The sequence below is a fragment of the Pongo abelii genome, chromosome 8 (genome assembly GCF_028885655.2).
Source record: "Pongo abelii isolate AG06213 chromosome 8, NHGRI_mPonAbe1-v2.0_pri, whole genome shotgun sequence".
In the NCBI taxonomy this organism is placed as follows: Eukaryota; Metazoa; Chordata; class Mammalia; order Primates; family Hominidae; genus Pongo; species Pongo abelii.
Window position 1 is genome coordinate 73,670,877 of NC_071993.2, and position 16,553 is coordinate 73,687,429.

At 50.1% G+C, this 16,553-nt stretch overlaps 1 protein-coding gene across 5 annotated transcripts in view; it reads left to right on the forward strand.

Annotated features, from left to right (window-relative positions):
* LRRC20 (leucine rich repeat containing 20) overlaps nt 1-16,553 on the forward strand; it is a 97,994-nt gene that overhangs the window by 62,940 nt on the left and 18,501 nt on the right. For all 5 annotated transcript variants that reach the window (XM_024254051.3, XM_054522534.2, XM_024254052.3 and 2 more), the window contains one exon: nt 2,294-2,461. In XM_024254051.3, the coding sequence (XP_024109819.2) occupies nt 2,294-2,461 (168 nt within the window). The remainder of the gene's footprint in view (nt 1-2,293; nt 2,462-16,553) is intronic.

The window sequence follows — 16,553 nt, forward strand, 5'->3', positions numbered from 1 at the left end:
TGTGTGTGTGTATACACAGAGACGCTGGGAACGGGGCAAGGGGTCAGCTTTCACTGTAGGGATACCTGGGAGGGGCTGTGGGGACCTCAGAGCAGCTGCATTGTGGGGCTGTGGAAAAGCAGGCATGGAGCACTGAGGGAGGGGCAGGGCCAGCTGCAAAATTGGTGGTGCACAGAGATAAATGACTCCAGAAATCAGGGGTCATTTTTCTAAAAGTTACATAGGAAGCTTTTCCCTTTCTTTTACAGTCTCTCTCAGCATGTCATGGTGCCTTTCATTTACTATTTCATGTCGTTCTAAGTAAGGAAAGATCAAAATTTAGCATGAATTTTACCATTTATGTTGTGGAATGCTAGTTTTAAGTGCAATTATGAGAGCATTAAAATCATATATAGAATCATGAAATTATATAATTCATATTTTGTGGCTTATTTTCTCCGGAGGTGCCTGGAGTAGGCCAGAAGGACAAACTCAAACCAGACTCAGAAAGGTTGGAAGGCAGAAGGGAGGAAGGACAGACTCAGAGGGCCCAGGGGCCCTGTCCACAATGCAGGGCACCCACGCAACCACCCTCAGGCCTGACAGCTGCTAGGTTTCTGCCCTTACCAGATGCTGGACTGACTGCCTTCCACCCTGGCCTGGGGTGATCTGAGGAAGCTGAGCCAGGTCTTCCCTGCCTAAGAGTCCACCACCCTCAGCCTTGGCAGGCAGGCAACTCCAAGGCTCTTTAAACCTGTGCGTCAGGACCTGCTCAGTGCCTAGCTCAGGGGTGGGTAAGAGGCTCACTGCTGCTAAGCCCCAGTGGCCCTGGGTGAGGGTGAGGGAGAGCTGCTGCCTGCGTGCTCCACCCTGAGACACATGGAACACACGCCTGACTCTGACCCTCCCTGCCGAAGTGGAGGGTGCAGTGTCATTGCAGAGCAGGGATGAGGAGGGGGAGGCCAGGCAGGAGAGCAGGCCGCCATCCTGGGGAGGCAGTAGGAGGTCGTATCATGTGCGAGCTCAGACTCCATGACCCAGCTCCACTGATAAAACTCAGATTCAAGGATAAAATTATTAAGACATTCAAGATGGCCATACAAGGCATTCCACCCCAAGTGTGGGGCCCTTCTGATCATGAGACCTCATGTGAATACACTGGCCCCATGCCCACAAAGCCAGCCCTGGGAGAAGAACTGGGGGGCATTCTTCAGGTTACTCAGCATTTCTGGGCCTCAGTTTCCCTCGGGTCAGACAGGGTGGGGAGACACTCACTGTAAGGCCACACCTGGATGGGGACTGGACAGCCCCTGGGGTCTTACCTCTGCCTCTCCCTGTCATGCTGCTTCACCTGTGTTCACAGACTTAATCCTCTCACAGCCCTAGAGACAGGCATTATGATGTTAGCTCCTTGCTACAGGTGAGACGAGGTCCTTTCTGCGGGGATTAAATAACGTCGTAAGGAAGAACAGTGAAAGTAGGGGCACGGCTGGTGTGTACCCAAGCATGGGGACTCCAGTTCCTCCTCCCATCAGCCCTGGGCTGTGCTCCTCTACCACCTGCTACCCTTGCTTCCTGCCCCCCAGCTCTCCTCCCTGCACAGGGCCCTGTGGGCGCCCAGCTTCTCTCACTAGATTGTGGCATCTCAGCTTCAGCCCACACTATATCTGGCCCCGTCTCTTGGTACTGCCTCAGCCGAGTTCCCAGCAGAGGGACTCCCCCGGCCCAGCTGCCTTCCCATGTAGGTCCCTGCACAGGTCGCTGACCAGCTTTTAGAGCGGCTGCTCTCGGAGCAGGAACCCACCCACATTGGGTCAGCTGTGGTTGGCTAGGGGAGAAGGGGCACGTGACACTGAAAGAATGTGGCTGCCTCTGGTGGCTCCTTGAGCAGGGAGGGCCATGGAGAGTGGTGTCCCCTAAATGGAGTATGGGGAGCCCCGAGGGGGAGAGGCTGCCCATCCTGACCTGCCCCATCAGGGCCTGGAGTTGAGGCTTTGTCTGAGGGAGGAGCCAGCACCTCCTGACCCCTCGCTGAGGCCCGGGCTTCTGCTGGGAGAGCCTTCCATTCCAAAGTCAGCAGCAGGCGGCCTCAGCTGGAGTGACAGGTGGCAGGCCCCAGGCAGTGGTAGGAGGGTGACCCCTCCTCTAGCACAAATAAACATGGAATCAGCCCTGTGTGGGGCTCCCTCTGTGGCCTAGGGCTTCCTCTATGCCTTCCTGGCCCAGGCAGGGTGAGAGCCATAGCGGGCAGTCACTGTGGTCTCAGGGTGGCCCCCTTCTCATCCTGTTCTTTCTCCTTCCCTGCACGCGGCAGAGCTCCACCTGGAGGGGAACTTCCTACACCGCCTCCCCAGCGAGGTCAGTGCCCTGCAGCACCTCAAGGCCATTGACCTGTCCCGGAACCAGTTCCAGGACTTCCCTGAGCAGCTCACCACCCTGCCGGCGCTGGAGACCATCAACCTGGAGGAGAATGAGATCGTAGGTGAGTAGGCCTGGCCCACCTGGCCCTGGGCTGCTGCACGCGGCACTCATGGGACACAGGATTCTGGAGTCGACCTTCACAGGTGGGAGGAGAAGCTTGGGCTTTCTGTCTAAGATGCCTGAGCAAAGGACATGGGGCTTGGGAAGGTAGACATTTTGAGGCCCTGTTGCCTACCGGGTGCTGGGTGGGACACTGGCTTTCCCTGGCAGGTAGACGGCCTTGGCTTTCACCACAGTGCAGCTCTGAACTAGCCAGGCCACTGTGGGCCACAAGCTCTCCCTCTCCAGGTCTCACCTGCCAGCCCAGGCGGTCTCAGACCCTTTGGCTCTGGCCCTCTGTGTGCTTTTTCCTCCCTGAGCCCCCTGGCTTCACAGAGACCTCTTCACAGGAGTGAGCAGGGCCCACTAGACAGCCATGATCAGCACAGCCTCTCTATGCCTTCCAGAAGAAACACGCTGCTCCCTGTCAGCCCAGCCCGCCAGGGTCCTCACCACCAGGGAACCAGGGGTCTGATAGGTGCCTTCTGCAAACAGCAAATCCCAGGAGGTTGGGTTCTGCTGAGGTCAGGAAGCGGTCCCTCCTTCCTCTTGCAGCGATTATGTGTCTCCTGTCTCATCAGGACCTCAGAGAGCTGAGCCTCAACTCCAGCTAGTGGTCTAACCTGCCCAGACAACCTGGGCACTAGGTGGGGTCTCTGTGTGCCCTCCCCTCCACAGCACCCTCCTTCAGTGGCTTGGCCCCAGTTCATCCTCTCTCACGTGGCCCCTAATGTGGAAATGTTGTTCTAATGCCAATGATGTTCATAATAAGCCCCTTCAGTTATGCTTTCATTTTCTTAAGCCCTTTTATAGCCATTATGCCATTTGATTAAAAGCAACATGAGGCAGGCCATTCCCCATCAGATGAGTCCTAGTAGTTTGGGCCCATCTGATGGGGAATGGCCTGCCTCATGTGGTGCGAGTGCCCATCTGTCAGCAGTGCCACAGGCAGGACTCTGACCCTGGCTGGGGGGGAGGTGGGACCAGCTGACCTTTGAGGTTCTGAGTCTTTCCTTGGACAGGTGAATCAACCGAGGCCCAAACACATCATGAGAGTGCATCAGGTTGCACAGTGAGACTGCCGTGGTGCCAGGATAGGAATACGTGATTCCAGAACAGCCCTGTGCCCAGGATGGACGTCTCTTGCCTGGCCTCTGGGAAGCTCCTGGGGGTGGGCTCTGGTTTAGTCTTATGCTCCCAAGACCAAAGTCCTCAAGTAGCTTGCACCTGGATTGGCTCCTGGGTCACTGGGGCCTCTGAGTATTCTCTAAGCAAAAGGAGCCTGCCCAGAAGTGCCTTGGCCTGCGTGGCTCTCCCTCCTGTGCTGTCCTGCTCACCCAGGGGCTTGCTTTTGAGCACTTCGCCCCCTGCATTCCTGGCCAGGCCCTTCTTGCCTGGGTCCTTCCTCTCCTGTCTCTGTTCATTGTGGCCCCTCGTGATGCCTCCACTTCCTTCTGCTGCTCATCCAAATGGGGCAGTAACTGAGCAAGACCAGAGCTAGGTGTGCAGTGGGTAGACAGGTGGGTCTCACCAGCACCGGCTTTGGCTTCCCCATATCCTAACTGTGGCCTTGGAAGGCTCACAGCAGCTCTGTGAATCTCAGCGCCCTCTCATCTTTCAGATGAAGCTTATCCCCCACCCCCAGAAGGTGGTTCAAGATAAGAAGGTGGCTTTTGCCCAGATAGGGGAGCAGGTCTAGTGGGTATCTATGTTGGCTGCAGTCCAAGAAGTGACTTGCACTAAAGTGGGCAGCAAGGGTGGCCCAGATCTCCTGGTCCTTCCCCTTCTAAAAGGCTGACAATATCTCTTAGCAGACACAGCCACAGAGCAAAGATCGGCTGTTTTGGCTCCTCTTGCATAGACATATCTTGCTTTTCTGCAGAATGACAGTAATAATTTCGACGTGGAAGCATCTTACATCTTACCAAGAATGGTCATGTGCAGTCCCACGTCCACAGGGTGATGGCCTCCCCTTGACACAGGTAGAAACCGAAGCTCTAAGCCTTCATGGCCAAGTGCCTATCACACACCTGGTCAGGTAAGAGAGACATCAGTGACTGGGCTGTGTTTCCCAGTCAGTTCAGCCTGGGACAGAGCCCCTGCTGCCTGGCCTCAGCCAGGCCTCGGTGATATGGAAATGTCAGGGGCTGTCGCTGTCCAGGAGGGGCTCCTGGTTTACCCCAAGTGGCCAGCTGCTCCTGAAAGAGCTTGACTGATCCCAGGGCCTTGTCCACTGCAGGAGGCCTTGGTTGTTCTTCCCCTGCCCCCGAGCTCGAGAGAGGGGGCATATGGAGGCAGCCACTGTTTCCTTGCTGGAGTCTCTCTGCTTCTATTTTCTATCTCTCCCTGATCCATCCGAGTTACTTGAGTGGCTTCTCAACTCCCAAACCAGCAGCAGAGCCAGGTCACAGCCTTCATCCCCAGGCTGGAGGGAGGTGAGAATGAAAGGGCCTGCTGGAGGAAGGAGGGGCTGCAGTGACAGCGACAAAGATAGGGCTGCACGGTCTTCCATTATGGAAATAGTTCTGCACTCTTCGCTGCTTGTAGCTGAGCTCCTGCAGCACCTCACTGGGATAATTGTAGAAACTTAGGATGCCTTCAGAGTGGCTTATTTTTTCCTTCCAGAATGCTTAGAGGGTGGTGGAAAAATAAAACAAAATTTTTATGGGAAATAAATTTGAGATGCATGAGTGGCCTTTAAAGCTTTAGTAAGTGGAGAACAGGCAGCTCTGAAACAAGACCCAAGTGAATCAGAAGGACAGCCACCCTAAAGGGACCTCCCCAAAGCAGCCCCAGCCTGGCGCTGGAAAGACGTGGAGGCTCTCAGCATCCAGGCAGCTGCCAGGATCAACTCAGTCATCCTCTTATTTCTGAATAGAGCTGCCACGTGATCTTCCTCCACCCTCTGAGCCATTCTCAGGGAGAGAAGGAGGGAGGTCTGGGATCTCAACAGGGCATGGAGGCTGAGCAGGACAAGGATACTTCTGTCTGCTTTCTGATGCCAACCACTGGGAGGTGGTACCTGACCTTGGTGCTCACTGGTGGCTAAATGCCCCCAGGTTTCAGGTCTGTGTGGCACATGGATGCTTTTGTTGCCACCTTGAGCACATGGCCCTCCGGTCTATGTGTGTGACCCTTCTCTGCTCTCCCCATCTCCGCCAGCATCGGGTGTGGTGTGTGACGTACAGCAGGTGCTCAGCTGGGTGGGAGCATTATGTAGAGCAGGAATTCCAAAGCCTCGAAGCTCCTCTGAAATAAGTGAGACATGATAGGGCAGAGTTTTTTAAGTTGCATACTATGACCTGCTAGTGAATTGTTAAGTCAAGTCAGTGGGTTGAGACCAGCAATTTTTTAATGCAATAAAATAGAAAATCTCAGAGTACATCACCACATATAAAATGGTAATTACTATGTTGTAACTTTAATTTCAGTTTTACTATGTGCATGCACAGATCTATCTATCTATCTATCTATCTCTCTCTCTCTCTCCTGGGACATGATGAAAAATGGTATTTCTTACTCTTAGTCATGATGAAAAAATATTGAAAGCCACTCTTATGAGTTGTCCTGCAGAGATTTGGGGGTCTGTTCTCAGCCAACTCAGCCACCCATCCTCCCTAGCTCATGCCCTAACCACATTATACAGCCTTCCTCCTCTCATCCCTCCCCTTCTCCCGCCCCGCATGGCCCGTGCTGTCAGTCTGGAAGTCCTTTCTCATGTCTTACCATTTTCTCTGCCTGTGGCCAAATCCCCCAAGTCTGAAGGTCTGGGCTCCGTTCAGGTGAAAGGGAAGCAGAGCGGGTCAAGGGGCTTCTCCCTTTCCCGGCTGACTCCCTGGCAGACACACAGCAGCAGGTGTCTCCCACCCAGATGAGAGGCTTCCGGGGTCTTGGGGACTGGCCTGCCAGGACACAGTTGTTTACTCTAGGCACTCCTAAGAGGGAGAAAAGGGTTTGTAGCTTATAATATTTGTTCAGATAAGAGCCGTTTATAAGTTTCTGGGATATGAGATAGTTCCTGTATTTTTCAAATCAGAAAGTGGTGTATGGAAGTTTTTAAGTATTTATAAATAAGCCCACCTGGGAAATGTCATTTCTGAAGAAGGAGGGGCTACAGAGATGAATGAGATGCAAGTCTCAACCTCAAGTTGCTTATAGGTATTAGTGTCAGCAAACACTAGACGGCTAGCTAGCACCTGGTCACAGGTGTAGGGGAGGGCAGATGTGCCGTTGAGAGCCAGGGAGAGGACTCTCAGTGGAAGGGTGGCTGTCCTCATGTCCTTGTGGGAGGGTTTCTAAGGAGGTGGAGGCATGTAGTCTGACTGAGTGATGACATGGGGACATGATAGGTCGGGGGCAGTCAGCTTGTTCACCCCAACAGCCAACACACATGACTTGAAGGTGGATGCAGGGGTAGCAGGGCCTCACCACTTGCTCACCAGTACTTGGTGCTGCTTAGCAATTCAATCCTGGAACATGTGAGGGTGAAGACAAACATCACGTATTTGAGAGACTTCATTTTGCCCAGTAAAAGACTATTATTTCAGTTAAGCTGGAATTTAACTTTCTGTAACCCTCAGTTCTCTGTTGCTTTTTTTATCCCCCCTATGCACCCACTGCTCCAGAGAGCACAAGAGATTAGAGGAAAACAAGTCTTCATTAAGAATTTAAGCTGGGCATGGTGGCTTATGCCTGTAATTCCAGCACCTTGGCAGGCCGAGGTGGGGGAATTGCTTGAGCCCAGGAGTTTGAGACCAGCCTGGACAACATGGCAAACCCCATCTCTACAAAAAGTACAAAAATTAGCCGGGTGTGGTAGTGTGAACCTGTAGTTCCAGCTACTCGGGAGGCAGAGGTGGTAGATCAATTGAGCCTGCGAGGTTGAGGTTGCAGTGAGCCGTGATTGCACCACTGTACTCCAGCCTGGGCCACAGAGTGAGACCCTGTCTCAAAAAACAAAAAACAAAAACAAACAAAAAAGAATTGATTACACAGAGTAATAACACTTTTTTTTTTTTCTTTGAGATGGAGTCTTGCTCTGTCACACAGGCTAGAGTGTGTTGGCACGATCTTGGCTCACTGCAACTTCGACTTCCCAGGCTCAAGTGATCCTCCCATCTCAGCCTCTCAAGTACCTGGAACCACAGGCGCACACCACCATGCCTGGCTAATTTTTGTATTTTTGGTAGAGATGGGGTTTTGCCATGTTGCCCAGGCTGGTCTCAAATTCCTGAGCTCAAGTGATCTGCCCGCCTCGGCCTCCCAAATTGCTGGGATTACAGGCGTGAGCCACTGTACCCAGCCAGCGGCACTTTTAAGAGGAAAAGTATCTATGTCATATAGGATGCTTTGGGCTGAATTTACTTAATTCTGCCCTTGTCCTGTTTCACCTCTTACTATCCCAGCCGATATTTCTCAAAGTGTGGTCCCAGGACCAGCAGTGGCAGCATCGCTAGAGAACTGGTTAGAAATGCACATTCCCTGGCCTCGCCCCAGACCTACATCAGAAACTCCTGGGAGGGCGCAGCAGTCTGTTGTAATACCTGCCCCCGACCCCCAGCTTTCTGATTCACATTCATGCTAAAGCCTGAGAAGCTCTGCCTGGGCTCTCGATTCTCAAAGTGGCTTCCATAGGCTGGCAGCATGGGCATCCCGGAAGCCTGTTAGAAATGCAGAGCCTTAGGTTTCACTTCTTACCTCCTGAGTCAGAATCTGCACCTGAGCAAGAACCCCCAGTGATTTGTTTGTATAATAAGTCCTCATTTAATAAGCACTGTGCCAATACCTGGCCTGCTGCCCATGCTGTAGACCCACCAACCCTCAGTAGAATGGGGTCAGCAGGAAGTAGGGAATCTTGGCCGAAACAAATGCTTTTGGACCCAAAGCTCTTCCTCCTGCCAGGCCAGACAGTGGCATAGTGGGAGGCTTCGGACCTCCCAGCTTGCCAGGGAGGGTGCTTTGACCTGCCAGTGCCAGCTGCCCTCAGAACTTCCTCTGGGCTCACGAGGCAGATTGAACCATGGTCACAAAAGGCTTCTCAGTGTCCCCTGGGACTGACTGCCTGTCTTCAGCCTGGATGACACAGAGAGGGAGACGCCTGACTGGGCCTGGGGGCTCACGCCTGTAATCTCAGCGCTTTATGAGGCCAAGGCAGGAGGATCGCTTGAGGCTGGGAGTTCAAAACCAGCCTGAGCAACACAATGAGGCCCCCATCTCTACAAAAAATTAAAAAAAAACATTAGCCAGGCATGGTGGTGCATACCTGTAGTCCCAGCTACTCAGGAGACTGAAGCAAGAGGATTACTTGAGCCCAGGAGTTCAAGGCTACAATGAACTATGATTGCACCACTGTACTCCAGTCTGGGTGACAGAGGGAGACCTTGTCTCAACAACAACAATTAAAAAAAAAAGAAAGAAAAAAGAAAGGGAGCCTCCCATGGTGAAAACAGAAGCAGAAGCAGAAGCCAGGGCTCCCTCTTACACCTCCTTCTGCTTCTCTCCTGATGACTTGTGGCTCCCCTGCAGGGTAGAGAGCCTCTGAATCAAACTCCGCTCATTCCTGACCACTTTCCATGTTCAACTCTTGCCTGTTCTCCCTCCCTTAACCTTGGCTTCTCAGAGTTTTGTAGTCAGAAAGGCAAAGGTCTGAAGCCCCACACACATCATTAGCATGAGCAGGCCTCCTCCTCTCTGCGAGCTTCCGTTTCCTCATCTGCAGAGTGGGGAGGACACTGCCACCCACTGGAATCGGGGCTGGAGGCAGCGTCACTGTGATCACCTCTTGCCTCAGCCCACCTCCTGCTGCTCAGCCCACCTAGAGTCCTGACCACATGCTGCCCGCTCACTCCTTGCCCTCTAACCCATGGGGCCACTTGTTGCATATACTTCTTGCATGCAGCCAGGGGCCAGGACAGAGGAGCCAGAGGGCACTGTTCAGAGGTATGATGGAGGCTAACCAATGGCTGCAGGGTCCAGGGCCAGAGGCAGCTGGCCAGGGAAGGTTTGCCACAGTTGGCCTTCTGGAAGGTTCTGAGCGTCCAGCCCCCAGCAGAGTTGTGGCGCACCCTCCCTGGTCCCCCAGAGCCCACCCCACCCCTCCTTCTCCCCATACACACACCTGGAAGCATGCTGCTCTGTCATTTCAGGTCTCAGTCTTGGGTCCCATTGTGGCTCACAGAGTGGGGACAAATAATTTCTGCAGAGAAGGTAGCTGACAGGTGAGAAATTCCCCACTTATCACTGTAAGGTTGACGGAAAGGGCATTGTGTGGGGAGGCTGCACGTCTGTGTCTGAGTCCCAGCTTCAACACCATCTGTGTGAGGTCGATTAACTGGAAACACAGACTCAGTTTCCAATCTGAAAAATGGGAAGATAGTCCTCACAGCCCTCTCCAGAGGATAAGATGAAATTAATGCACACACCACATTTTATAAAGCATAAAATCCTTCATGGACTTCGAGGGGATTGTTGACCCTCCCCCCATGTAAGTGTCTGCATATGTAAAGGGGCCCCTCTACGTCCTGGTTGGTAGATAATGATGACTAACCTTCCCATGCCTGATACATCCTGGTTATAAAGCGCCTTCCCCCACTGTGCTTCCCCTAATCTCCCAGACACTGATCAGGAAGTACAGGAAACAGAAACCGTGTGGGCATTTTAAGTAAAAAGGGATTTTCATGGGGACTTAGGTTCTTACAAAAGCCTGGAAGGCTTTGGCAGTGGCTGCAGGCTGGGCTGCCAACCATTACTCTCAGAACACCGCTGATGAACCCTCCAGGTGAGTTAGTCCCTCCCATAGTCAGGAAGGGGAGAGCAGGAGGTCACCGTGGAACTGGTGAGCTCAGGTTGTTTTGCAGGACTGCCAAGTAGGGATTGGGAGGCCACTGCAGGGGGCCTGGACCCTGGGATGCTGAGACAGAAACCCACACCCTGCCCCCTCTGGGGCACTTACTGGCCAACCCTAACTGCAGGGGATCAAGGAAATGTGGGTTTATGTTTCCAGCAAGTTGCTCAGTCTCTCAGCATCTCCATTTCCTTCTCTGGACGATACTGGATTCAATGAGAATAGTAGATTAAATGAGTCAGCATATGCATTGCACTTTGAACCATGCTGACATGTGGGGAGCTCTCTGTATGGTGGTAGTTGCTCTCTAAGAATGTAAGGGGCAGTTCAGATGAGGGCTTGTGGAATGTAATCATGGTCTGTTAGAGTTGGGCAAGACCTCAATGAGTTGGGCAAGATCTCAGAGTGACCCTGGTGTAGCATGGAAAGATTAGAGCCAGTAACTGGGCAGTACAGAACGGCAGGCTTTCTGCAAGGGACTGACAGTGCTGGGGTGGCGGGGGTCCTTCCTCTTTCCCTCCCTCCCTCTCTTCCTTACCACATCTGTAAAAGGGATTTGAGATGGCCACTTAGTATCTAGAAGAGGGAGCAATCATGATGCATAGCCTTCAAGCCTGACAAGGATTGGACTAGGCAGGGATCCTCTGGGCTGGCACATCTGGGAGGACAAAGTCAAACCTGTGGCACTTCTCTCCTGCCTCTGGATCTGGGGCTCCAAGCCCATCTGGAGGGATGTTGATTTGTTCCCTCCCTGGGCATGGAGTTTGGATTGCCCCCTGAGCACAGCCAGCTTCCCAGAGCCTGACCCTTGCCCTGACCCCTATGCGCCGAGTGTCACAAGTCCCATGACAGGATGACTTGCCCTCTGAGGTGGTAGCTTCTTGCCTGCATGCCAAGCAGCTTCATGCCTTCTGCCCCGCATGCCCTTGCTTGGTGTCTGCAGAGCTCTGAGTTGTGCTCACAGGCATTAAGCAGTAGGTGCAGGCATCGATTGTGTTAGCAGGCACTTAGGAGGTGGTCATTAGACAAACAGTGCAAGGAGCGCTTGCTGGCTGTGCAGCAGCACCGAGGGAGAGGTTGGGATTAAACAAACAGGTGTCAACAGCAATTAATGCAAATTAGACATGGCCCCCAGACACGAGGGTGCAGGAAGCTCCTGTTTGCAGCCCCTGCCCCACTTGTGTCCACCTGCAGGGAAGTAGCAAGCCACACACTTGGTCTTTGCCCAAATGGCATTCTCTGTGCCAACCACTGTGTGGTGAAACCTGGATGAACCAAAACCTCCAACTGTCCAGGATACTGTTGGTGCTCTGCTGGTAGCACACAGGCCAACAGCAAGAAGTTCTTTGACCCTTGTTTAAAACACAAGAAAAGGGCCAGGCGCAGTGGCTCACACCTGTAATCCCAGGACTTTGGGATGCTGAGGTGGGTGGATCACTTGAGGTCAGGAGTTTGAGGCTGGCCTGGCCGACGTGGTGAAACCCCATCTCTGCTAAAAATACAAAAATTAGCCAGGTGTGGTGGCATGCACCTGTAGTCCCAGCTACTCAGGAGGCTGAGGCAGGAAAATTGCTTGAACCCAGGAAGCGGGTTGCAGTTAGCCAAGATTGCACCACTGCACTCCAGCCTGGGTGACAGAGCCAGACGATGTCTCAAAAGAAAAAAATAAATAAAATTAAATTAAAAAATAAAACACAACAAAAGGCTTCCAGGCTCCATTTACTGCCACTCTCCACTACTGCCTGTCCCTGTCTCTGTCCAGAGTGCTGGAGAGCTGTCTGATGTCCTGATCTCCAAGCCCAGATTTGCAAGGATGCCTTATCCAACGAATAAAAGGCTTGTGGGGATATGGACATGGGTGTGTAATCATAATGGGTTTGTTGCCTGATGCACTCAGCAAGTCAGTACGCCGAGACACTGGGTTGCAACAGAGAAAGAGGTTTAATCATAGGGTCACTGAATGAAGACATGAGAGGATACCTCAAATCTATTACCCCAAGGAATTTGGAATTAGAGTTTTTAACAGTTTGGGAGTGGGCTGAAGCGTGGAGATCATTGTTGGGTGGAAGAGAGCAGGGTGAGGTCATGGGACAGGGAGAGGAAGCAGCTGTGCTTTCATGCTGATCCTGATCCTCTGTGGTGGGGGGGGGTCTCCAAACTGGTTGCTGAAATTGGGGATCTGAAAAACATCTTAAGCTATCCTACAGCAAAAGTTGATGATTCTAATGTTAGTGATCCTGTCTATAGGAACAACAGGGTTGTGAATCAATTTGTAAACCGCCTTTGGACCCTAAAGTCAGAAATCCTATCTACAGGAACAACTGGGATACACAAGGTCAGGATCTTGTGCTGTGTGACTTTCAGCAACAAGGAAGTGGGCCAAAGTGCAGCCCAATTAATGCTTAATTATAACTCTATTTCAGTCCAGAATGTAGCATGCAATTCTTGTCAACCCTCTGGGGACACTTTTGAATTTAGGCATTTGGGGAAATGTTCCTTCATTCACCAGTTCTGTTTTTAACTAAGTGATTTGCTTTGTGCTGGAGCTGAGCTGCACCGAGCTGGAGATACAAATAGAACAAACACACTCCCTGCTCTCATGGAGCTCCTGGCATTGTCCCATGCACTAGTGACCATTTGCTGCACACCCAGCTCTTCTCTAAGCACTTTTCAAGGATGCTCTTGTTTAATCCTCATGACAACCTTATGAGGCAGATACTATTATTCTCCTCAGGTGAGGAAACTGAGGCACAGGGAGATTAAATAACTTGGCCAAGGTCACTCTATCTGAGCCGGGATTCCAACCCAAGTAGTCTTGCTGCATAGTCCCAGCTATTCAGGACAGTGCTTTGCATAGGGAGAGATTTTTGCAGATAGCTGTAGGGGGATAGAAAGCCATAGGAACATTATGGCAGAAGCGCATAACTTTGGTTGGAAAGAAACCCCTTTGGAGTGGAGAGAACAGTATAAGGCAATGAGGCGGGTTTCCCTAGGCTAGGTAGGCAGTCAGCCCCACTCCTGCTAGCTCCAGTCAACTCTGCAAGCCGGGGGAGGGTGGCACCCAGAATGGAAGTACTGTGCAAAAGTTTTCACCAGATTCTCTCATTAATCTTCACCGAGAAGACTGGAGGTGCTCAAACTATCTGTGCATTCAAATCATTGGGCAGGCTTTTAAAACTCCATGTCCTGACTACACCCCATGCCAATTAAATCAGAGTCTCTGATGGTGGGATTCGGGCTTCATGATTTTTGAAAGCTCTCAATGTAGTTGCCCAATGGTTTCTTCTGGCCTGCTGCCCAGGAAAGCAAATTCACTGAGAACAGCAGATTTTGCAGCAAAGAAAAAGTTTAATAATCACAGGGCCAGCCAAGCCAGAGGATGGGAGAGAATTCTCAAATCAACCTTCTTAAGAATTTAGAGGTTAGAATTTTTCAAGGATAGTTTGTCAGGCAGGGGGCTAGGGAATGAGGAATGCTGATTGGTTGGGTTGGGGATAAAGTCATAGGGGGTTGAAGCTGTCTTCTTGCACTGAGTCAGTTCCTGGGTTGGGGGTCACAAGACCAGCTGAGCCAGTTTCTTGGTATGGTTACTGGTTGATATGGTTTGGCTGTGTCCCCACCCAAATCTCATCTTGAATCGTACCTCCCGTAATTCCCATGTGTTGTGGGAGGGACCCAGTGGGAGATAATTGAATCATGGGGGTGGTTTCCCCCATACTTTTCTCATGGTAATGAATAAGTCTCACGACATCTGATTTTTTTTTTTTATTATACTTTAAGTTTTAGGGTACATGTGCACAATGTGCAGGTTAGTTACATATGTATACATGTGCCATGCTGGTGTGCTGCACCCATTAACTCGCCATTTAGCATTAGGTATATCCCCTAATGCTATCCCTCCCCCTCCCCCCACCCCACAACAGTCCCCAGAGTGTGATGTTCCCCTTCCTGTGTCCATGTGTTCTCATTGTTCAATTCCCATCTATGAGTGAGAACATGCGGTGTTTGGTTTTTTGTCCTTGCAATAGTTTACTGAGAATGATGATTTCCAATTTCATCCATGTCCCTACAAAGGACATGAACTCATCATTTTTTATGGCTGCATAGTATTCCGTGGTGTATATGTGCCACATTTTCTTAATCCAGTCTATCATTGTTGGACATTTGGGTTGGTTCCAAGTCTTTGCTATTGTGAATAGTGCCACAATAAACATACGTGTGCATGTGTCTTTATAGCAGCATGATTTATAGTCCTACCCAGTAATGGGATGGCTGGGTCAAATGGTATTTCTAGTTCTAGATCCCTGAGGAATCGCCACACTGACTTCCACAATGGTTGAACTAGTTTACAGTCCCACCAACAGTGTAAAAGTGTTCCTATTTCTCCATATCCTCTCCAGCACCTGTTGTTTCCTGACTTTTTAATGATTGCCATTCTAACTGGTGTGAGATGGTATCTCATTGTGGTTTTGATTTGCATTTCTCTGATGGCCAGTAATGATGAGCATTTTTTCATGTGTCTTTTGGCTGCATAAATGTCTTCTTTTGAGAAGTGTCTGTTCATATCCTTCACCCACTTTTTGATGGGGCTGTTTGTTTTTTTCTTGTAAATTTGTTGGAGTTCATTGTAGATTCTGGATATTAGCCCTTTGTCAGATGAGTAGGTTGCGAAAATTTTCTCCCATTTTGTAGGTTGCCTGTTCACTCTGATGGTAGTTTCTTTTGCTGTGCAAAAGCGCTTTAGTTTAATGAGATCCCATTTGTCAATTTTGGCTTTTGTTGCCATTGCTTTTGGTGTTTTAGACATGAAGTCCTTGCCCATGCCTATGTCCTGAATGGTAATGCCTAGGTTTTCTTCTAGGGTTTTTATGGTTTTAGGTCTAACGTTTAAGTCTTTAATCCATCTTGAATTAATTTTTGTATAAGGTGTAAGGAAGGGATCCAGTTTCAGCTTTCTACATATGGCTAGCCAGTTTTCCCAGCACCATTTATTAAATAGGGAATCCTTTCCCCATTGCTTGTTTTTCTCAGGTTTGTCAAAGATCAGATAGTTGTAGATATGCGGTGTTATTTCTGAGGGCTCTGTTCTGTTCCATTGATCTATATCTCTGTTTTGGTACCAGTACCATGCTGTTTTGGTTACTGTAGCCTTGTAGTATAGTTTGAAGTCAGGTAGCATGATGCCTCCAGCTTTGTTCTTTTGGCTTAGGATTGACTTGGCAATGTGGGCTCTTTTTTGGTTCCATATGAACTTTAAAGTAGTTTTTTCCAATTCTGTGAAGAAAGTCTTTGGTAGCTTGATGGGGATGGCATTGAATCTATAAATTACCTTGGGCAGTATGGCCATTTTCACGATATTGATTCTTCCTACCCATGAGCATGGAATGTTCTTCCATTTGTTTGTATCCTCTTTTATTTCACTGAGCAGTGGTTTATAGTTCTCCTTGAAGAGGTCCTTCATGTCCCTTGTAAGTTGGATTCCTAAGTATTTTATTCTCTTTAAAGCAATTGTGAATGGGAATTCACTCATGATTTAGCTCTCTGTTTGTCTGTTATTGGTGTATAAGAATGCTTGTGATTTTTGTACATTGATTTTGTATCCTGAGACTTTGCTGAAGTTGCTTATCAGCTTAAGGAGATTTTGGGCTGAGACAATGGGGTTTTCTAGATATACAATCATGTCGTCTGCAAACAGGGACAATTTGACTTCCTCTTTTCCTAATTGAATACCCTTTATTTCCTTCTCCTGCCTAATTGCCCTGGCCAGAACTTCCAACACTATGTTGAACAGGAGTGGTGAGAGAGGGCATCCCTGTCTTGTGCCCGTTTTCAAAGGGAATGCTTCCAGTTTTTGCCCATTCAATATGATATTGGCTGTGGGTTTGTCATAGATAGCTCTTATTATTTGGAGATACGTCACATCAATACCTAATTTATTGAGAGTTTTTAGCATGAAGGGTTGTTGAATTTTGTCAAAGGCCTTTTCTGCATCTATTGAGATAATCATGTGGTTTTTGTCTTTGGTTCTGTTTATATGCTGGATTACATTTATTGATTTGCATATATTGAACCAGCCTTGCATCCCAGGGATGAAGCCCACTTGATCATGGTGGATAAGCTTTTGGACGTGCTGCTGGATTCTGTTTGCCAGTATTTTATTGAGGATTTTTGCATCAATGTTCATCAAGGATATTGGTCTAAAATTCTCTTT